The 22,615-nt window shown below is 38.6% G+C and overlaps 1 protein-coding gene across 1 annotated transcript; it reads right to left on the reverse strand.

The window, feature by feature from the left end:
• Nucleotides 1-4,046: 4,046 nt before the first annotated feature.
• LOC6036165 lies at nt 4,047-22,524 on the reverse strand. The gene is made up of 7 exons (XM_038250855.1): nt 22,519-22,524; nt 7,534-7,881; nt 4,987-7,464; nt 4,778-4,915; nt 4,511-4,718; nt 4,237-4,452; nt 4,047-4,172 (listed from the first exon to the last, which is right to left on the reverse strand). The coding sequence occupies exons 1-7, from the start codon at nt 22,522-22,524 to the stop codon at nt 4,084-4,086; spliced, it is 3,483 nt and encodes a 1,160-aa protein (XP_038106783.1). The 3' UTR covers nt 4,047-4,083.
• Between the last annotated feature and the right edge of the window lie 91 nt (nt 22,525-22,615).

Genomic DNA, 22,615 nt, shown 5'->3' on the forward strand with positions numbered 1-22,615 from the left:
CTTTAGTACCCAATTTCCCAGCAATTCAAAAATATTTTGGTTGGGGTCAAGGTTGAGCTTCTTTTTATTAAATAAACTGAAAACGGCAAAATTTATAAATGAAATCAATATCATTTTCGATTCAAATATGATTTTGAAACCTTATTTATATTTTATTTTGATCGACAATATTTTCGATATTTTCCCAAATAAAATGCATTCCCCTGCGTTAAGAATCATTTTTAGCATGTTTGGGTTGATTTGAAAATCATTTGAATACATGAAAATTGTCGATGTTTAGTACCGCAAAATGATTTTTTTTCTAAAATTTTTGTTTTCGTCAAATCTTAGATTTTTTGAAAACTAATGATTGCAAACTGCAACAACTGAACTAGTGTAAAATGCATCTTAAAACAGTTTTTCCATACAAATGATGAAACTATGGCTTGTTATTTCATTTTTTTTTGTTTTTTGTTTGCCCTCACCTCGATCCCGGACAGAGCCGAGGAACAAAAACTTTAAAACATATTTGCTTCGGCCTTATAATATTTAATGATTTACATATTTAGCGTGTTTCAAAAAAAAATATTTTCAAAACCAACTTACAAGTAATATAATGGATAAACCATAAATATCATTTAGGGTTATTTTTTTGAAATATTTGTTTTTTTTTTCACTGCAAATTTTGTCATTTCATCCCTTTCATTAAAGCTTCTCAAAAATCTAAAATAAAATAAATTCAAGTTTTACAATAAATACAAAAAGACAAAAAATCGAATCATTATGCCAGATTATGGTCATTATGGTCCAGATCGCAAAATTAAGTGGAAAATAGATTTTCCGGAAAATGGTAAAGTTTTGGAGCTTCAGAAGAGTTGTTGCAAATGAAAAGGGGCATTGATTGAAAATTGGGGTGGTTCACGATTGGGTGATTTTGAAAATCACTTTTCAGGAATATTTTTGGGTTTTTGTGTCTTCTAGAAAGTTGTTGGGTTGCCAATCCAAGCAACTTTGTCAAAGACACCAACATTTTATCTCCTAATCTACGCCCTCTACGATCAAATTTATAGAAAGCATCTGAGCAAACTTTCAAAAATCAGTTTTTTGAACGTGGCAATTCAGAGTTAATTTTTAGAGAAATGTAATGTTCGATGCATTTTGCGAGCTCTACAAAACAAATATTTTTATTTTTTGATAAGTTAATTTGGACTTAAGGATCAAAAGTTACAGCCATTTTAAGGTAAGAGTCAGATTTGCGATTCCTTTCCGTAGGGTCGTAAGAATTTTCGCGTCCGCCGTCGGTGTGTTTTTCGTTTTTCGTTTTTTTGGCGTGCGTGTGTGCGTGTGAAGGTGCGGCTGGCTTTGGCTGTCCCGATGACAGCTAGCCAGTTTGATTTGACCCTATCAACACCCTATCATACCATTTCAGCTCGATACACATCGAAACTCGTCGTTCGCACCGTTAATCAGTACCTCACTAAACATCAATCATTTAAAACTCGTAAAATCATCTCAAGTTAAAAGTTACATTGTTTAATCCTTCATTCTTTAATTACAAATGATTTTGGTTCTATCTTTCCACAGCCGGCTGTCTAAGACTAGACCATTTCATTTAAAATTTAACAACCGATAAACGGGAAATGTCTCATCCGCAGCATCCGATTGTTTGCCTTGAGAATAATATATAACATCTTTCAACAAACAATATGATTTTGGGTCGCATCATCATCTTCTATGATGAATCCTGACCAAACACCCTATCCTACTAACAAGTTTTCAGGTTCCTGGCGCTCGTGGGGTGTAAGCACAGAGTAAATCAGCTGCCCTAGTAGCAACCTGCGCTAACTAACATTCCCGTCCCTTAAAATCGAGGTCTACAAACTGACATGGCGGGCGCCGTTGGTGGCCAATGACTGTTACCTATTCGCAACTGATCTAGCTTTAGCAATCATGGTGTTTTATCTTTTCAGCGCATTCATACATGCTGTTGATAAGGGAAACACCACTAGATCGTCGAAGCCTATAATCAGTAGTGCTGAAAGGATATTACGGTTCTGTTCAGCAACGGAGGGGCAACCATGGGTGGTCTCTCATGCTCATGCTCATGCTCATGCTCATGCTCAAAAGTTACAGCCATTTTAAGGTAAAAAAGATGCAAATTTAAAAATTAAATATCTCGAAAAGGCGCAGGCCAAACTTTAAACGCCTGGTTAAATTATCCTTTAAACCCAAAATATGACTAAAAGAAATATCAAGATATCGACGCTGTTGTGCTATCTTGTCGCACCCGCCATTTTGACGTTCCTAGAAAAACGCGTTTTAATGTTTGACCTTGAATAAACGAAAACAATGGCACGCAATGTAAACAATAACAAACACGTTTTGTTTGGCTGGCCATTCTGTGCATTATCCCAAAGTTTGGTTGAAGTCAGTTGCTAGAGTCCCGAGCAGCGATGGAAGAATCATCATCAAAAGAAAATTTTTGAACGTTCATCAAAAGAAAAAATCCGAAGGGAACATGGCTCTCCTCTCTCGCGCACGAATAATCGGTAAAAGAAATCTAGAAAAATCATCATCTTGATTATTCGCCAGAACATCTTTTTCACTACTACACTTGCAAGTGTAACGTCACACGTCGAAAAATGACCTGTCACATTTTGTAGATGACCAATATGTGTAAACAAAGCGAAATAAATAGTTTTAAGTGGTGCTGACAAGGAAGTTCACAAAAAATCATCAACAGAATGATTTACTTAGCGAAATTCGGGATTTGCCTCCTCTCTCTTTCGCGAAGAAAGCTCGCAAGCGAAATTGATTTTTTTGCGATTATTCCATCCCTGGTCCCGAGTTATAATTACAAATGTTTACGGTAGTCTAACTTGTTCGTGCGTCAAACGCGTTCTGACCAGAAATCCCAGTTGTCGCACTTACATCAATTTTCAGGGAGTGACAAGGTAGCACGACAAGATTCAAACTTCTTTCTTATGAAGAGTGACAAAAATGCACGGAGTTTTTTCGGTTTTTTTTAATTATCTCTGGATTGAAATCAAATTTTGGGGATCTGTGAAAGTCAAAAGGTGAGGCATTGTTAGCTGCACTCAATTTGGCCCAAAATACACGTGCGACAAGTTAGCACTACGGTGACGATATGAAGATATCTCGAGTTTAAAGAAAAACACCCCTGAGATTTTTTCAGCGTTTGTAGTGCTGGATCTCCTCTTTCAAATGCAGCACATTACTGATGTGTTTTTATGCTTTTGCGTAGAAAAGACATACATTTATTTTGATTATCAAAAAATGATTCAACTTTTGCCATTTTTTGCATAATAAAGAAAAAAACAAAAGAATCCTTGAAATTAGTTTTGATGAGATGTTCTGCCTTCTAAACATGATTTTTTTTTCAATAAATTTTAAATAAACAGTCGATATGGAGACGGTAATCTTAGCGGTTTGCAGACTGGACTTTGTCATATATAGGCTATGACTTTGTTTATTGAAACACGCTTTTGTGTTATTTTTAATTTATAAGTATTTTGTCTTTATTACAACCTAAAATTTTAGACAACAGTATGTACAAGATTGGCCTAAACATTTTTTCTTCTTCTCTTTTCTTAGCAGAGCTAACAGCTACACTTATGAATAAATTAACATTGTTTTTTCACTTATCTCCGAGTATGGTGTGTGTATGTGTTTCGTCGAAATGAATATGCTCTTCCATACTACTTCACTCCAGCCACACAATTTTCAACAAAATGTTCAACAACAATTACTTTTTTGTGTTTGTGTCTGTGGCCGATGATAAGTCTTAAACATTACATGCTACTACTGTCCGCGGAAAGAACTTCTTCTGGCTCGATGTTCCAACCTTCTTTTCCCTCGTGCCTATTTGTATTGTATTGTATGTATGTGTGATTCGAATTTGATTCGCGTTGTTGTATTGTTTTTTTTTTCTTCTTCAATAAATAGTGTTTTTTTCTCGAAACGAAATGGAAAAGTGCGACCAGTCACATGGTAATTTTCACGTTGAGCTCGTTTGTTCGCGGAAAATTAGGTGGTTTGTGAGCTTTTTTGTAGCCGAGGTGCCCGGTTTCGTTGGGGGACCTCTCAAAGCAGCGCGTCGACCGCGTGTATCACGCCGTTCGTCGTGGGAATGTTGGACGTCTGCAGGTAGCCGTCGTTGATCTTGATTTTACCTGAACAAATAAGGTGGTTGGTTTAGTTTGTGGGGTTCTCAGTCTTTAGAAGTTCTGAAGTTACCTGCACTCTTCTGTAGCGTCACCGTCTTGCCCTCGGCCATGGCATCCTTGACTTGGTAGAACCGCATTCCGGCGGTGAATAGCGTTCCCGGCACAACGTGCTTCTTGACCAGCTCCTCCGCCTGGTCCTTGTCGGTGACTAGCTTGTTCAGTTCGTCCGTCGAGTAGTTGGCAAAGGCCGCATCGGTTGGAGCGAATACCGTGTACGTTTTGATACCTGTAACAAGAGTGAACCACTTGAAGAATCTTCCCTCAGCTGAACCGCGTCAACCTACCTTTATTCTGTAGTGTATCGGACATTCCGGATGCGTACAGTGCCCGCAGGAAGTGTGTGAATCTTCGCTCCCGATCGGACTGCAACGTTTGCAAGATGTCACCGACGGGCAGGGGGAACATGACCCGGTCTACGGCGTGTGCGATGCCCTGGGGGATGGTGATGTCCTGCTTGTCCAGCACGACCATGGCGCCGTTGATGGTCGTTACCTGCAAATAAATTCAAGCTTAAGAAAAGATTTTATTGTAAGAAGTTGATCAACACTGACCTTAACATCATTCCACTCGGAGTCGTGCATGTTGTACTGGTTCACCCGAAGTTGCGTTCCGGCAAGCGACACGCCGGTCATTTCGTCCTGCAGCGAGCTGATGTCGAACGATCCGGGGATCACGTGATGCAGCAGAAGCTGAAAAAACAAGAAGAGGACGCCCGTTGAAGTACTTTAAGGTTCCCAGTTAAGTTAGCGGTTCAACTCACCCCACTGAGCAGTCGCGGGTTGTTCTTGAACTTTTCCTCGGCCTTCTCCGGTCCTCCCAGCTGCACTAGGAGACTGCGGAAGGCCTTGTCGGTCGGCACGAAGATCGTGTACGGACCGGTTTCGTTGAGTATCGTGTCCAAGCCAGACTGTCGGAGGTATTTGGCCATCGCAAATAGTCCGTTTTTCTTGAGAATCGCTGGCAGTTCGCTTGCGGCTGACGATGACGACGACGACGAGGGTTGGGGTTGCTGCGTCAGTGGTAGGGCTTGCTCCTGCTGTTGCGTGACGGGTGCGGCTTCCGGCGCGGGTACAGTCGGGTGAACCACGTCGAACTTGCCGGTGGCGGCGGCGGTCTGCTGCTGCTGTTGTTGCTGGTAAATGGTTGAGCTGGCGGTTTGCTGGGCTAGCGTTGAAGCGGAGAGGTAGTTCTCGGAGCGCGTCGAGAAGTGAGCGGTCGTTGAGCTGGGTGACACGGGGGTGGCGGTTGGGATGGGGGACGGGGTCGTGGGATAGGTCGAGCTGATACCGCCGGTGTAGTGGAGCGTGTTGTCGACCGGGTAGTAGTTGGTGATTGGGGATTGGGTAGATGACACATAGGTCGAGGAGGATTGTGGGATTGTACTTCCAGAGTAGGTGCTAGGGGAGTAAGCCGACACGGGGCTAGGACTAGAGGGGGACGCAGTGGAGATGTAGGTCGTCGCGGATGGTGACGAAGCGGTGCGTGGAATCGTGTGGTCCGCTACGAAGTTGGTCGAGTGCGGGTAGTGGTTCTCGAGCGGAGTGCTGTGCGGGATGATCGTTACCGAGTTGGCCTTCTGGACGGGCATGATTCGTGGGGTGGTACTCGACGGAGCTCCTTCCACCACTATCGGTGTCTTGACGGCCTTGTTCGATGGAGGAGGCAGCTGAATCTCTCCGTTCTTGATTCGCTTCAGAATGCTGTCGACATCGGCTCCAGAAGTCTTGGTCTCCTTATCCGCACTACCCTTAACTCCCTGAACCTTGTACGATCCGTCATCTTGCTCTTCCAGATACACAAAAGTGACCTTCTTCTGCGGAGGAATCTTACCAATATCTTCAATTTGACCATCCTCGCTCTGCTTGATCAGCTCAAAGTCAGCGCCAGGTGGGAGAATACCGCTCTTGGCGATGTCCTCAAACGAAAGCGGCTTCGCAGTGGTAGGAGTATCAAGCTGCTGCGTCAGCACAGCTTCCGAGTTCACGTTGGCACGCTTGATAATCTCCGGATCGGTGGTACGAATAACCTGCACCTTCTCCCCATTGGGCAGGACCAAATCAGTGGCGCTAAAGTTCCTGTTGCCTAATTCTTGCGGGCCCTGCTCAGCCAAAGCCAGCTTCAGCTGCTTGAGCAGTTCATCGCGACCGAGCGCCTTCGTGGACTTGGCCTTCGGTGGACGAGCCTTGGTCGGTTTGGGCGACTCAGTTCGTACGGTTTGGAAGCGGTTTGATTGCAGCAGTGCGTCCAGATCGGTCTTGGAGATCGTGCTGTAGTCCTTCTTGCTGTTGGACTTGAGTGGGATCACGGAAAGGTTTCGCTGCGTGGTCGTGGAGTAAGCGGTGGTGGTCGTCGGACTAGGCTTCTGGTAAGCTTTGGTGGCCTTTTCGTACACCGTTCGCTCGGAAGGCAGTGCCTGCAAGCCGACGGTAGGGGTCTTTCGGATCGTTTCGTAATCTTGCTGTTGCTGGATGATGTTCTGTTGCTTCTTCAGGAATTCCTGGTGCAGCTGCTGGACCTTGGCTTGCTGCTTCTGGTACTGCTTCTGGAGGAACTGCTCGTGCTTCTGGATGATCTTTTGCTTCTCCTGGAGTTCGCGAATGCGTACGCTTTCCTCCTTGAGACGGTTCTCCAGCTCCTGCTGCTGCTGGAAGCTCAGCTGCGTTTGCTGCTGCGATATGTGGGCCGCGGCCGGTTGGATTTGCGGGAAGACCCCGGGTTGCGAGTTTAGAGTTTGTGTGGGTGCGAACACCGGCAAGTTTTGTACTGGTGGGAAGCTGTTGAATGACTGTTGTTGCTGTTGTTGTTGGTTGGCGAATGGGTTGAAGTTGGAAGTCTGTAGTGGCTGTTGGTTGAGTGGAACGACTTCGGAGCGAATGTGGTTGGTGTCGAAGGGTTGCTGCACGATCGGCTGACCGAACGTGGCCTGTGGGGCGGGTTGGAACTGTTGTGTCTGGGGAGGTGCCTGGAAGAGTGCTTGGGCTTGAGGAGCGTGGCTATTGGGGGAGGAGGCTGGGAAGCGTACCTGGGGGGAGTGTTGTGGAGGTTGCTGGGACTGTTGTGGGGACTGTTGTGGTGCGGGGAAGGCTGGGGGTTGTAGGAAAGGACTTTGGACGGAAGAAGTGATGGGACCGCCATTCACGAAGGGTTGGTTGGGCAGAGGCCCACCGAAGAATTGCTGTTGAGATGGTTGAAACGTGTTCTGTACGGATCGTGGTGGTGGTGGAATTCGTGTGTCTGGCTGTAAGATTCGTAAAAAATTGGGTATGAATGAGGTTTGCGTGTGATGTTGGAGGTAGAATCGGTTTACTTGAGCTCCGAAGCCGCTGTGTGGTTGTCTGCTTGATTGGGGAGGTCTGAAATTGTTAGGGGGTAACTGCGGGGGCAGCTGCTTGCCGTTGAACTGGGGTGGCAACACGGGTGGGGATTGGAAGGGGTTGTTCGAGTTCGAAAATGGCCGCTGGTTGAGCTGGGAGAGCTGCTGCGACGGAACGGGCAGCTGAATTGAGGGCTGGATGATCACGTTCGATGGTGGTCGTTGACCTTGGTGAAGGTTGAACCGGTGCTGGTGCTGCTGGATGTCGCTCAGGATGTGTGTCTGCTGCTGCTGTGAGAGCTGTTGCTGTGTCAGCTGTCGTCGCTGGATTTTGGAGTTTACCTAGAAAAAAGGAAGAATTCAAATTAGCTAGATTTTGGTTTAATTGGCCAGTTGTCGCACTTGCAATGGTGACAAGATAGACTTTCGAGGTTTTTACGGATTTTGTTGAATATCTCAACAGGTTTTGGGGATCTGAAGGTCAACAGATAAGGCATTGAAAGCTGCATAGCATGGCGTTCTTAACTCAGTTAGGCCCAAAATCGACGTGCGAATAACGTCATGATTCGAATTCCCGGACGCTTCGAAACCCGGACACCTCATCTTGTTTTATCAATTATTTGGATATAAGTTCACATTATGAATGTCAAAACTGTGTTATTTGATAAATTCTGACATCAACTTTCATATAAAGTTTTTTTGAACATTGTAGTTAATGCCAAAACAATTTAATAAAATTAAATTATTAGTTTACCAAAAATGTGAAACATTTCACTGAAATATTTCAAACACGTCCGAAGCACTTCCTTAAATTCTAGCAATTTTTTATATAAAATATCGATTGTTTTGATGTTAACAGCTAATTTGAGACCTAAAGAATGCCATTCACTAACATTACAGTCAAAATTTGTGTGATTCATAAGCAAAATCGAATGTCCGGAATTCGAAGCAAAATTGTTCGGATTTTGAATCAACTTTTATCAGTGTCCGGGATTTGGAGCACAAGAAGCCATTTTAATTTTCAAATTCTGATGAAAAATTGTTAGAAAAGATATATTTTGCATGCATTTTCTTAAAACTGACTGTTTAAATTACATCCTGATGATATTTCTATATTTCCAACTTGTTAAATGATTTTTTGCCAGCTATATCAAAAATGATATGCTACTAAGTGTCCGGATTTCGAATCATGACGTTAGATAGCACGATCCCGACGAGATGGATGCTGGCAATATCTTAACTCTACCCAAGCGAAAATTGAGAACTCTCCGTAACACTAAACTAGAAAATGAGTTGAACGAAATGTAAGCTACTGTGCTCTCCACTAAACTGTTGTCATAAAAATAAATAGTTTAACCTTGACACCATTCGATTATAAATCCCTTCACATCTTCATCGTGAAACTCAAAACAACCCAATTTAATTTTACTGCCAATTTCGTTCATCATTAACTGCTGCACTTCATTAGAGCGCCGCCACTCCTCACTCCATTCAACGCGCTCAGTTTGAGGTCCCAAAGATTACGCCGGCGGCGTACCGCGCATCAGATCATTTCATTTGAAATCAGGTTTGTTTTCATGCGTAATCTTCGCCACTCAACTGAACCGAAGTTGCATCATTCCGATGGATCCCCTGGCTTCTCCTCCATAACTACTAGCCGCGTGGGGTCTCTGTTACGTTCTTTGAGCAGCATCGTGCGAAACCTGGACTTCTGTTGAGGAGCGCAAAACAAAGGTTCTACGGATCATTACGCTAATGACCTAGTGTGCTACCTTTGTTGGCTCAACAGCTCATAATCACCGCCAAAGTGGCTGGCGCTGCTTTGACCCACTGCACTGCAACCTCCTGGGACTTCCAAACAATCTATCAAGTGAGCGGCCAAACTGGACGGCGCCTATAGTGACGGGTACTTAACCGAACCGCGCGGTTACGTCAAGCATGTGCACCCCGACAATCACTTTCCAGCACGAATCGATAAACAAAGTTGGGGGTCTTTGCGTTGAGATGGTTCGCAGGTCTCGGACTAATTGTGCAAGATTACGCGACCAGAAGCCCCTCTGGCGGGATCATCAACGCTGATGACCCCGTGGGGGGAGCCCCATCGAAGAAGAAGATGAAGTGAGGGCAATTGCATCAACATTAGTCGGGGGTAAAAGTTGTCCTCCCGCCGTCGAAGACGTTCACTCATTAAGGGGCGATGGAGGTGAGATGTGTGTTGACATAATGTGCAACCGAACTTATTGCTGGAAGATTATCGGCGTCGATTACGGATTGGAACATGACGTGTATGGGGGGCTACCTTTCATAAAACGTTATTCTGCATAACGGTTTGGAGGATGACGGGCAAGAGCGTGTCAAAAGTTGAAATTTAGTATTTCTCCAGAATGTCCCAATTTTTTTTCAAGATTTCTGTTAAGTGTTGCTTTTTATGCATTTCCTATGTCAAAAGTAGCCATTTTGCATCATTTGTTTTCAATACGAGGCTACATACAATACTCCGGACTGGTCTTAATTTTTTTCGTATTTTTGTCTTGAGCAAAGTTGTAGGTTGCAAAAAATAACTAAATTTCAAATATAACTTAGGCCTAGTACTCCATCCCTTGTGGATCAATCGGACCGCACACTGGACTCCAATCCAGAGGTCGCCGGTTCAAATCCCGCGGCGGGCGCTCTAAAATTCTTTGTGTAAATATGGGTATTCGGCGCCGTCGCTCCGTGCCATACTTCCATACACTTAGGAGCCCAGGGCGGCGAAGTCCTTGTAGATAAAAAGGAAGACACTAGTGGTTGGTACTAGCAATGGTGGCCGACAGCTATAAAGTCAACTTCGTTTTTAGTACTCCATCCCGGGAATTCCCGGGATTTTTCCAAAACCGGAAATTCACGAATCCCGGGATTGTTTATAATTTGTCCCGGAAATTCCCGAAATTGAAAAAAAACCAAGTTTTGGTGTTCAAGTTCAGTTTGAATTTTGTTTTGTGTGTTTTGTGAGTTTCAGATTGTTCTTATAAACAATCTTTTTAATATTTGTTTTTTTTGTGTTCTTGAAGGTTCATGACTCAAAGTTAACAAAAAAAAAAACACCCAAAAAGCAAAAAAAAAAAATGTGTTAATAGGACCATTTAGAAAAAACTCTAGATATCAACATTAATTTGGCTTAATAGGGCAAATTGTTAAAATTTTGGTTTACAGATCCGCAAAATGCCTAGTGCTTGAAATATTTTCTATTTAATTTATATTTAAAAAATGAGTATTCCATATACGTATATTTATGATTTTAAATTTGATTTTTTTTTTATTAAACAATCAACCGATTTTCAAATTTATTGCTCAAAAATCTCGTGCACGTATTCAGACTGTAGTCCCGATTTGCTCAGTTGGTAATTGTAAGATTATAGATAATTTGTAAAATATGTTTTATATAAAACAAGCAATTCAAATTATGCATTGAACGATATCATTTTATTTGTATTGTTTTTTTTTTAAATTTCAAAGAAATTTTTACAGCTTTTCAGTCATGTCATAAAAAAAAATTTATGAAAGAAATACATTTATAAAATACTTATTTAATTTGAATAAAATTGGATAAAAAACTGTAGTTCATTAAAAATCCAAAGCAAAACAAAAATAAAAAGGTTAATTTTTAATTTAGTTAAACTATTCAAAAAATTGTCGTTCTTGTTAAGATTGAAGTGTAGCTCATCACCCATTAATATTATTGAGCTTATTCTATGATTTTAAACTTTAAAACATAAAAAATATAATAAAAACATAGGTTTTATGACAGTTTCAAAAATTTCCCGGGAAAATGGACGCCCTACTTAAATTCAAAATATTTTTGATCCCAGACATGCAAAATATGATTTTAAGCGCAGGAAATTGAATTTTAAATTGTTTTCAGTTGATTGGACTGCTAATTCCATTAAAAAAATCAAGTTTTTTTGAAAAAAATGTTGCAACGGCCTTACAAAAAAAAAAATGTCAAAAAGTATTCATCACAAAATGCAAAATGTTATGTATGATGTGTTTTAAGTTAAAATCCGGTTTTACCAGTATTTCCAATGAAAATTTTAATGATTTTTTAATCAACTTGTTTCAAATCTATTTCCCAAAACAACAATTTATTAATTTTGGATTGTTTTTATGGCAACGCAACTTAGAGCCAAAGAGAAAAAAGTTCAATAATGTCTGCCACCAAGCTACGAATTTTTAAAATTTAGTTTTTGGAAAAAATGGAAATAAATAATATTATATTGAATATCTGGCCCTTTTGAAATGATAATGTTAATTAAAAAAAATCCAAAGTTTTTTTTTGCAAAGAACAGAAAATATAACAAATGTTTCTTTTTTAATTTTTGAAAAAAAAAATTTTTAGAATTGGACACAATTTTAATAGGTAAACTGTAATATTTTAGGAATAATAAAACTTTGTGGCCATATCTCAAAAACGTAACACTTAACCAAAATTTATGTGAAGTACTTTTCGATTGCAAATTGAATGCTAGATTAAAAATTGCAGTCACAACAAAATTTTGGGAAACATTTCTAGTTTTTCCAAAAACACAATTTTTCTTCAATAAATCATAGTTCGGCAGCATCGTATTTTTCTATGGCTCAAAAGTTGCGGGTTTTTAGTTACGTATTTTTTTTCTAAATAGTCCTTATCAATACTACAACTTTGCCGAAGATTTTTGAATATTTCCGTCAAGATTAACGCACAATTTTTGTATGGAGAACTGTCAAAATTGTATGGACACAAAATGGCTTCTTTGGTCATAGCGAAATCAAAATATACAAACATAAAATCGCACAAAATCGGCTGATTTCGGGAAGAAGTGCTCAAGATTCTTATTTTTTTTATTCATTTTGGAAATCTGTATATCAAGTTGGGTACACTAAGTAACAGGTATTTTTGAAATTTCTTCAAAACTAAACAATGAAACTTATCCGTCCGATTCGTTAAGAACCAAGAGGCTTTGATATTTGAGGGGGAAAACGTCAAATAAAACTGTGTGTGTAAACAAAGAACCGGGTGTAATAATACCACAAGTACCCTCTGTGACAAAATCACAGCTTAAATCGATATTATCTCTGACGCAATTGCATAGAGAAAATCCTCATAAAAATCGAGTGTTTTCGTTGTGTCACTTCTTGGCAAGTACCTGGTATCAAATCACGAGTATTTTTTTAGTTCCAAATACGCTCATTCAAACAATCTCATTCAAATCACCACAAGGCTTTGTATTGCTTTTGAGCTCTCTTATCGCAGAGTTGTATTTTTTTTCAGAAAAAAAAATCTAAAAATAATGGGATGAAAATTTAGCAATCCTGTTACTTTTTTTTTACTTAAAATAAAAATTAAATTCTTAGAAACAACAAAAAGAAGTTATATCGTCAACAGCATCACAGTGGATCGTGTTCGAAGAAGGTATTAAAACCAATTTGAGGATGACGAAACTTGAAATCCATATGTCTCTGGGGCGCGCTTCACAGCTGCGTCATCCACGTTTATTTTTTGGCTATGCCTAGCGAGAGGTACAGTCATCCCACATATTCGGAACACCCACAAATTCGGAACACTTTTGTGGTAATTTGTCAATAGAATCCAACATGCAGCTTTTCTGTCGAATCTGCTATTTTAGGGCCTTTATTTGGATATTCTCTTGCTATTTCACTAGTAAAAGTAATTCTTTTTAAACATAAACTGCATTTCAAGACTATTTTATCCAGAGCACCAAAACACTGCCTCCAAATTGCCTGTTCCATGATTGTGGGATGTTATTGTGTCTCCCACAATTGTGAAACACCTGAATTTAACTGATATTTTCACAAAAAAGATATCAGACCATTCATAAAACATTACTAAGCATGAGTTTTATTGGTTTCATAGTGCAAAGTCATTATTTTGTAAAAAATATGTACTCCTGGAGAGAAAAAAAAGATTGTTTACATCGTAAGAAAAAAGTGTTCCGAATTTGTGGATTTCAAGGGTCAATGTTTTTCTTTGAAAACTTGATATAAAACATAAATATGTACAGCCGGTCTATACATCAATCGAAAGATCGCATGAAAAGCTTTCACATGAAAGTAAAAGCAAATCATTATGTTCAATTGTCGATTTTATATGATTTGTTGAACATTGGCCGATCTGTAAACTGTTCCGAATATGTGGGATGACTGTATGATTACTTTCGCTTTCATGGCCCCGCTAATCCGATTTGGGGTTTCTCGCTGAGTGAACTAGTAATCTTGTTTTGAATCGTGTGGCCTAGTGTTAGGTGTTCAAGCTGGTTTAGAAATTGAATTTAACGATTTATGTTTATTTTAAGAATTTTGAGGTTGGATTTGTTATTTAATCGTAAACTGTTTTCAATTTATGTATTTGTTTTATTTTAATTTACTGTTGCCAATAAAAAGAGAATCCCTGTCGTTCGTTACTCCATCGTATAAATCGCTTGATCGTTTGTTGTGAATCTCAAACTGTGCCAAAAATCCGTTTTCAACTGCTTTCTTCCACTCTTTCTCTGTATATACAAGATTATGTGATCATTTCGGTCCAATCAAAGAGAAAAAAAAACCAGCATCACTGGTAAACATACGAAGAAAGGTATGTTTGTGGGTCTCTACAGTTAAGTGTCGGACATTAGACAGACCTTTTTTTTAATCTCCAACCCTACATTCCACTCGTGGCAGGGGTCTGCGCATATCGGCAAGACCCACATCGTTCCAAGAATCGGATCATTGGATCACACACCTCACCGACGACACCCACTCCGTGCCACGTGCTCCGTGGGACCCCACGTAACCGATTCCCAGCGTCTCGTTGATGGTATGGTAACAAGACAAATTACACCAAACAAGCCACACAAGTTACCGTGCGCGGTTTGTGTGGTTACACAGAAAGCTTACACAGTGAAAAAAATACATGAAAAAAATCTTAAAATTGACTAAGTTGCATAAAAATTTAAAAGAAATCATAAAACCGCTTTTGATTTTTTATCAACAACTGTAGAGAATATTTTTTAAACATTTTTGTATTCAATACCCGCAGGCTGGCAGTGAAATTATGGGAAAGTATAGTTTGTTTCTGCCCGAGTAAAACATTTGATTTAATTTATAAACTTTTTTTTTACCATGATGACCCGTTGACTGCTCTAGTAGACTGTGCCAACAGCTTTGCTCAGCAAAAATGCATTGAAATTTTCACGACATTTTCCCGTTGCAAACTCAAAGTGTCTTCTTCTTTGTCTACAAGCCCGACTAGTTTCGAAAACAAGTCGTGCTCTACTCTTCGGCAAACAGTTTGAGCACGAGCCCACAAACATAATGGGACAATAATATTTCGTAATGGTCGTTGTAATGATGAGCGGACCTCTTCGCTTCCAACCTCCCGGCTATTGGTTACAAGATGGAAGCTGAGTTGAGTTGGGTATTGGAGTTCCAGACCACACCACGGGGTGGCGTTTAATGATGATGTTATTGCTGGTACAGTGTTGATGACGTTATGACATGCGTCGTCAAACTAGGTGGCGCTAAACGTGGTGATGATCAACGGATTAGCAGCTAATTCCAAAGTGAGAGGATTTTTGATTCAGTGATTCGTGTAAAACATGACAAGGTTTACGACTTGACAACTTGTGCTGTTTGAATGATGTAGCTTTTTTATAGAGATTGGTAACAACTCTATTTTTATTACTAATAAACAGTTAACATGGGAAGTAAAAAATCGATTTTGAATTATCAAATATTCAGTACCTAATATATTCATTTCATGTTAAAAAAATATTTCGACAGGTTTTCAACCATCGATCCATAAGCAATCTTCCGTTCTAGTTCCCCACATCCACTCCGTCTTGGACTCGGTTACCTCAATTCAGAACCGGCTCGCACTGCTGCGCAAACAAAGCTGCATGCAATTATGTAGGCTGGTGTAATAGTGTTCTGAGCGGCTATGCGTTTGCGTCCAAACTGCCTGTCCATTGAAAACGCCACGGTGTGTACTTGAACGTGCCACAAGAACCGACCATTTAAGGTTGTCGTAACAAAAACAACCAGTCTTGGCGCAACTTCCACCATCCACTTCTTCGTCCCAGCATCGACATTTCCAGCAAAAGGTGAAATCCGCGCTTTGAACCACCCTCCCTGGCCTGGCCAGGTCTCGAAAAGTGAAAGGATCGCAAACGATGAGCATCTTACGCTTCGAAGGCCTTTCGCGGCCTGGCGGTGCCACGACCAAGGACGTATCAACGCACGTTTGAACTCTATACAAGTTATGCAGAAAGGAAGGAAGCTTCTCTGCTGCAGCTTTGGCAAAACAAAGAAGAAGTTTTCACCGGAGGCCTCCTCGTCCTCCCCCGCAGCTGCAATTAATCTAATGAATCCTCACCTGAGCTGTTTCGAGCCACACTTAATATGGATCTGCACGAATTCGCGGCGATTCTTCGTGCCATTTTCAAAACAGATTTGTTTGTTAGCGTGCCCCACAATAATTGCACGGAATCAGATTAATACGGCCGGATTGGATGATCACCGGGGTAAGACGAGAGTTCGGCTTCGACTAATAACTGGGACGACGGGTAGAATCGACGCACGATGGTCGAACATCATTTCCTTTTCGGACCTTTTAGGGGAGTGAACATCTCGTACGTACCAATATGATTTGGATGCGGTTTCGTAACATCAGGCCAATTTCCTGGTGGTTCGGGTGAACAATGTTTAAAACATGCAAAAATAGGGGATTTTCTTGTTTCTATTACCAACTTATTCGTTATTTGTCATCATTTAAACAAATTTATTTGCTTTATTTAAACAATTTTCAATTTATTTAATAACATTAACATTGGACAGGATTTTTATATAAATTTAACAAACTTCACCTAAAATTTGATTAATTTTATAAGTGCATTAAAAACACGGGCGCGGGGTGAAACAAATGTCACCAAACCTGAGATTCTTTGTTTTTGAGGCAAAATCAACCTCCAAGCCAAATAAAAGAAGATTAGGAGAAGGTCGATGTCGGAAGGGTGGTCACTTGGGTAGGAATGACCCATATGTGTTTTAATATTTTACCAACATCCTAACCAAACTGAGAAAAGTACGAAAACATATTTTTTATTGATTGTAATTTTCAATACTTAAACACTTGTAGTCGTTTATGTTTTAAGTATTGTTGTAGCGATCAAATCCTTTTATAAATAAAATTAAAAAAATGGGAAAGCTTGAACAATTCATTGCACAGTTATTTAATTTGTTTCCAACCTTTTTGCTTAAGTTTTTAAATAATTTGGGATTTTTTTTCTGATAAAGTTTGGATTGTGGAGAAAATTACATAACAATTACCTTCACTAGACAAAAAAGCTTTACTAAATTTATGCCATTTCTTCTTATTATATGATTTTACATATTAATATAGTATTAAGCAAACTGTGATTTTTTTGTGGTTTTGGGAAGTCTTTGTTTTGGGAATATAATTTTAAAAACCGATTTTGAATGTGAAATATAAAATAACAACAAAAAATCAAGCAAAATCGAATTAACTAGAAAATGTTTCGAAATTTTGTATTTTAATACAAATAAAATTATAATTTATCAAAATATTAGTTGTTTCAAGGTAACCGAAATTCGATTATTTCATAACATCGAATCTAAGAATCCTGTTAATATATATTCACACATTTTTTATATATTTACGCTGGGATGGGATAAACAAAGAGAAAAAAACCTATTGTCAAACTAAACCACTTTCAACATGGCCGCTTCTGTCAACCTAAACCAGTCTTTTCTTATGAGGAGAAAATGAGAAGTATTGTAATTTGAGTTGAAATAAAAATAAAACAATTTTAAATCAATTTCACAAATAATTGTAAATTGCTTTAATAGATTGATTAAAATATGTTCAATTAAAGGCATTTATTTCTATCGTACACCGAATGTCGACTTATCAACATTTTCATTTTAAAAAACAAAACATTTCATGAACTGACGATTCTTTGCCCATTTAAAACTATTGTTATTTTTTTGCGCGTTACATACAAATGTCATAAAGATTGAACAATATTAAACCTGTGAAATTAAAATGTTGCGTGAAGAAACAACATCGTAGAACTGGATTTAAAAAGATTTATTAACTTTCTCTGCGTAACGGGACAACGACAGTAGCAGATTTATAGATAAGAAAAAAACTTCCTCTCCCATTTAATGAGTTGCAGGCTTTTTAGGATTTTTTTTAGATTGATTTAAGAAATCGTATTTAAATCATATTGCATTTTTCAAATCCAAATGAAAATTAAAAATCTTTCATATAAAAATTGAAGAAGTGAAAATTTTTTGACTCGTCGTGATCCTATCGTATCATTTACCTCGAGTCATCTTTGATTTGCCAACCATTTCTAGTGATTTGTATCCGGCCGCTCCTTATGAACGGATCCACCGTAAAACGATGGAACATAAACTCAGGATTCTCCACCCACGTCCAACCGCAAATTTTAACAGCCAAAATCAAAAAAACCTGCGAGGAAAAACTAAACAACATTTCAACCAAAGAAAAAGTCATCCGCATGCTTGAGCACTGAGTTGAATCATTATCAAGAAAATTTGAATTGTCAAGCTATCTGAATCACAGATTGCTTGATATTTGTATTCGAACACGAATTTTCTTGCAAAAAAACAGAAGAAGAATACAAACGTCAACATTCAAAAAGAAGACTCTATCCAGCCGTCCCGTCCCAGTATTTACGTAATATTTTGAAAATGTCTACAAAAATGTTTTCAGCAGTGTGCTTTTTGGTCTTGAGACCTTCAAATCAGCAAATAAAGTCTTCGTTTTATCTATAATGCAGTTATGTTATTTTAAATGTCATAGTATTTTGATAAAGCACCTTTCTTTTTCAATGCATCGCTTAAATTGGTGCAACGGTTCGATTTTTTTTTTAATGTGGTTTTTACGAAAATTGTTAAAAACACAATTTCTAGGATCATCCTATTCAGGGCAGGAGTACCCTAATAGCAAATAGGGTGACAGTAAAAAATGACCTTTGGGATATCCCCTGATTTGATTCATTTGGCAGAAATAAGTAACTGTGAGAATTATGAGCGAAATCTGTTAAGGTTTAAGGGTCGCTATAGATTGTTAAAGTTAATGAAAAAAACTATTTATGCAAAAACGTCTTTTTTAAATCGCAAATAACTCGGCTCGCTTTGCGGTGTTCGACAAAGTTGTATGCACATTAGGGTGCCCAGAATATGGGACTTTTTTTCAAAACCTCGCTCCACAAGCTGAATATTGTTCCTTGACCTATTTTAGGACTCTGGGCCAAATATGAGCAAAATCGTTCATCATTTACCCATTGATACTCGGAGGTGAAGTTTGTATGGGAAAAATCGAAAAAATGTATGGAAAACCCAAGTATCTTACGGTTTGGTCTGCACGGTGCGCTACTTCCATCCAAATATTCTCAAAAGTGAGATTCTTATTGGAAATTTAATGCTCTACAACTTTGTAGAACATACCAAAGCTGTAAAACTCGATCCTGAAAAGTTATTAGCGATTTAAAATAGTCATTTTTGTATGAAAAACATTTTTTTCGCCAATTTTAGGCTCGGGTATCAATGGGTTAATCTCAACCAATTTCGCTCAAAATTTACAGAGATGCTTAAAATATCCCAATAAACCGTTTTCCGCTTGTGGAGCAGGGGGTCATTTTTTCTGGGCACCCTAATGCACATACATACTATACATAAAAAAAATTGGTTAAATTTTATTTTTTTTTGCTTTTCCCCATACATTTTTGCGAGTTTTCCCATAAAAACTTTAACGATAAAAAGCGTCCCTTACACCTAAACCGATTTGGCTCAAAATTGGCACAGTTACTTATTTTAGCCGAAACAATAGAACGTGAGGGTATCTGTTAAGATTTTCTAAAATTTTCAATTTTTCTTGTCACCCTAATGGACATTTTTTTCAGCAAGAGTCGTACATTTATCCAACGAGGTTCATCGAGTTGGATAAATACGACAGGTGCTGAAAAAATCAAGTTTTGCAGCGAGTTTCATGCACATTTTTTTGCAATTCCATACACAAAATTTTGCAATTACATAGTTCACCGTTTTCAGCATTTGTTATGAAATGTGTTTCTATTCGATTCTGATTCGATTCTGAAGTAGGCTGTTTCGTCATCCGAGAATGACTAGAAAAATAGAAAGTTTCTAGAGTTTTTTTTTTGAAAAAGTCCTTTAAACAAAATTTTCAATTTTTGCTTTTTGGGTGTTTTAGAACCGCCTTGAGTCAGGGGTTATTAAAAAACACCCAAAAAGCAAAAAGTGAAGATTTTGTTTATAGGACTTTTTCAAAAAAAAATCTCGAGGTTTCAAGATGGCATTGAAAAAAATCAATCTCTTCAGAACTTTTTCACAGACATGTTTAATATTTAATTTTAAATTATAATTCAAATAGCCATGTCAACATAAAAAAAACTCATGATGCATAGTACCTTTTGAAAAGTACTCTAGAATTCTTCATGATGTTATGAGTTTATAATCCGAAGGAAATCCAGTTATTTTTCATGAAAATTCAACACGTTGCTCTAAGGGAGCAACAACCTTATAATTACAGATTTAAAGAATTAATTAATAAAATATTACGTCAATTACATAATCTGCATAATTTCTGTATTGCTTTTTCAATTCACCCAGCTTAAAAATAACAGCATTTCCAAATCAAACCCAAGCCACATCCAACACGTGACGTAATCCTCTCAAAATTTCGGCTCATCCCATAATTCCCGGCAAGTTATTTGCCAACCATAAAATGAACCTGAGATATGGTATAATGAGCGGATCGCGCGGGTTGGGCAGTGAAAGTGACCAGGCCTGCTGATGGCAATTTCGGTGACCACTTTCGGAAGATGGAATTCGATATGCGGTGACGGTGGTTTGCTGCCAATTATTGGCATCCTCTGATTGGTGTCAATGGGATGTGTGCAATCAGCCGTTTGAACGGTTGGATGACAGCGACAGCGATAAATGGTACTTGAGGAATGCATTGTGGAGGTGGAATGGGGTCACTGGAGGGTAATTACAATGCATGCAAATAAGGATGGCCAATTTTATGAGGGAGTTGAAATACTTGAATTATATTGTGACTCAATGCATATTTTTTTCCTTTGCAGATATTCATGAAAAACGCCTAGATTTTGGAATTGCAGTTCTTGTTACAACTGTTATTTAGAGTTTAAATAACATGAGACTCAACAAAACCATTACAATGAATTGAGTGAATTATCTCAACATCAATAAAACTAATCAAATTCGATTGGCATCTATCAATTACGTTTGAGATCAAATTTGAAGTAGTAATGCTAAACAATCGAACTTTATCGTGAGAATAGCCATATACAAAAACACTTCACATATCTGCATGTAATCACGTAAATCGGACTATCAGCCAACGAGAGGCAGGTTCGACGCGCAAACACCCAGCATCAGGTGAGATAATCTGATTGGAATTTGATGCTCGATGGTTGAATTTCACTTTTTCAACGCACCACTGAATACGATACATATTTATGAGCGCCGACTAAACATCCTCACGATCATCAGCCAAAAGTGAAAAAGCCGACTAAATTCGCATGGGCAAAGCGATTAAATTAGACGGGTTTTTGTATTATTTTTCGCAGTTGTGAATCTCTTGCTATCTTTTTGCTTTAGTAACTAACCACACCTATTGCTCCAACAAAACGGTAGACCCAAGCTTATCTGCTGAAAAGAGGTGCAATTGGAACATCATAATCTGCTGCAGTTCCAATAGTAAGAAAAAACCAGTAGCAACCCCCCAGTATGCTGATGTTGGTGAGTTATGTGGCGTGAAAAATGAAATTTACGATTTCCACCCGGTTTTTTTTTCTTCTACCTTTTTTTCTGACTGCATCCCTCTCGCTGTATGTGATTGGTTCGGCTAAAACGGTTTGTATGTTTTGTGTGAATGCATGTGGCGCAATTCATGTTGCGCTGCAACCGAAGTCACCGTATGCAATTTCCCGTTCGATACCAAGGGGAGATGAAAGGGTTGAGATTTATCGTTCGATAGTAGACACTTTGAGGTGGCGATAAATAATTGATCAACTAAGCGATCGTTGTAAAGTATGATTTTTTGTTTGGTTGAATTTTAATTAAAGTCAATTACAAAAAAAGTATGTTAACAAAAGCTATTAAGGTTAGAACATTTTTGAACAACGAATAACGATGAATCTTGTTTGTTTGTTTGTCTATACATGAGATGAACACATGCCAAATATGAGCCCTCTATGACAAGGGGAAATGGGGTAGAACCGGCATTGAATGGTCTTTTGAAGCACTTCAAAATGTTCCCTAAAGATCCGGGATTGATTTTACTATCAAAGCTTTGCATATTACTGTTTTAAATAAATATATTTTTCAAATCCTATAATCTTTTTGCAACCTTTTGAATGCAACTAAGAGAGTTAAAGATTTTGAATGTTTTTTGGACCTCAAACTTCAATGCCCGTTTTACCATATTTCGCTTTGTCCTAGAGGGTTCATATTTGGCATGAGTTCATCTCATGTATATATAAACAAACGTTTCATCCAAATCGGAACACCTCGATACGACCTGTGACACATTGGTGAAAAACTTACTAAAAAAACGATAAAATAACTTAGGAATTTGAATATATTTGAAAATTTTACAAATATTAACAGAATACAAAAGGTTAATCATAACAAGACTTTTTTTCTTAACAGAAATGGATTATAAAAAATGGTGCAGTTTTGGTGGTTTGGTGTTATAAGAAGAGTTGCCGCAACAGTTTTTTTTCAACCAAGCAAAAAATTTCACCTTTTTGCATGGATGAAAGAAAAAAAATACATTCTAGGAATATGTTTTGGAATTGGTTGAGCATACCAATCTAAAAACTTTGTTGAAGACACCATAGTTATATCTCTGCTACCAGAATTAGAACAAACCCTCATTTTTTACATTAGAAATTCAGGATTTAGTTTTAGAGAAAAGTTATGTTCGGAATCGGTTTGGAACACTTTTAAAACTTTAAAAACAAACAGC

Source organism: Culex quinquefasciatus, chromosome 2 (assembly GCF_015732765.1).
Source record: "Culex quinquefasciatus strain JHB chromosome 2, VPISU_Cqui_1.0_pri_paternal, whole genome shotgun sequence".
In the NCBI taxonomy this organism is placed as follows: domain Eukaryota; kingdom Metazoa; phylum Arthropoda; class Insecta; order Diptera; family Culicidae; genus Culex; species Culex quinquefasciatus.

What these genes read in the sequence shown, in the direction of transcription:
- LOC6036165 (XM_038250855.1), bottom strand. An exon ending in ACAGCGGCTTCGGAGCTCAA is followed by an intron (nt 7,465 to 7,533) that starts GTAAACCGATTC and finishes CGAATCTTACAG; the next exon opens with CCAGACACACGAATTCCACC. An exon ending in ACCCGCGACTGCTCAGTGGG is followed by an intron (nt 4,916 to 4,986) that starts GTGAGTTGAACC and finishes TTGTTTTTTCAG; the next exon opens with CTTCTGCTGCATCACGTGAT.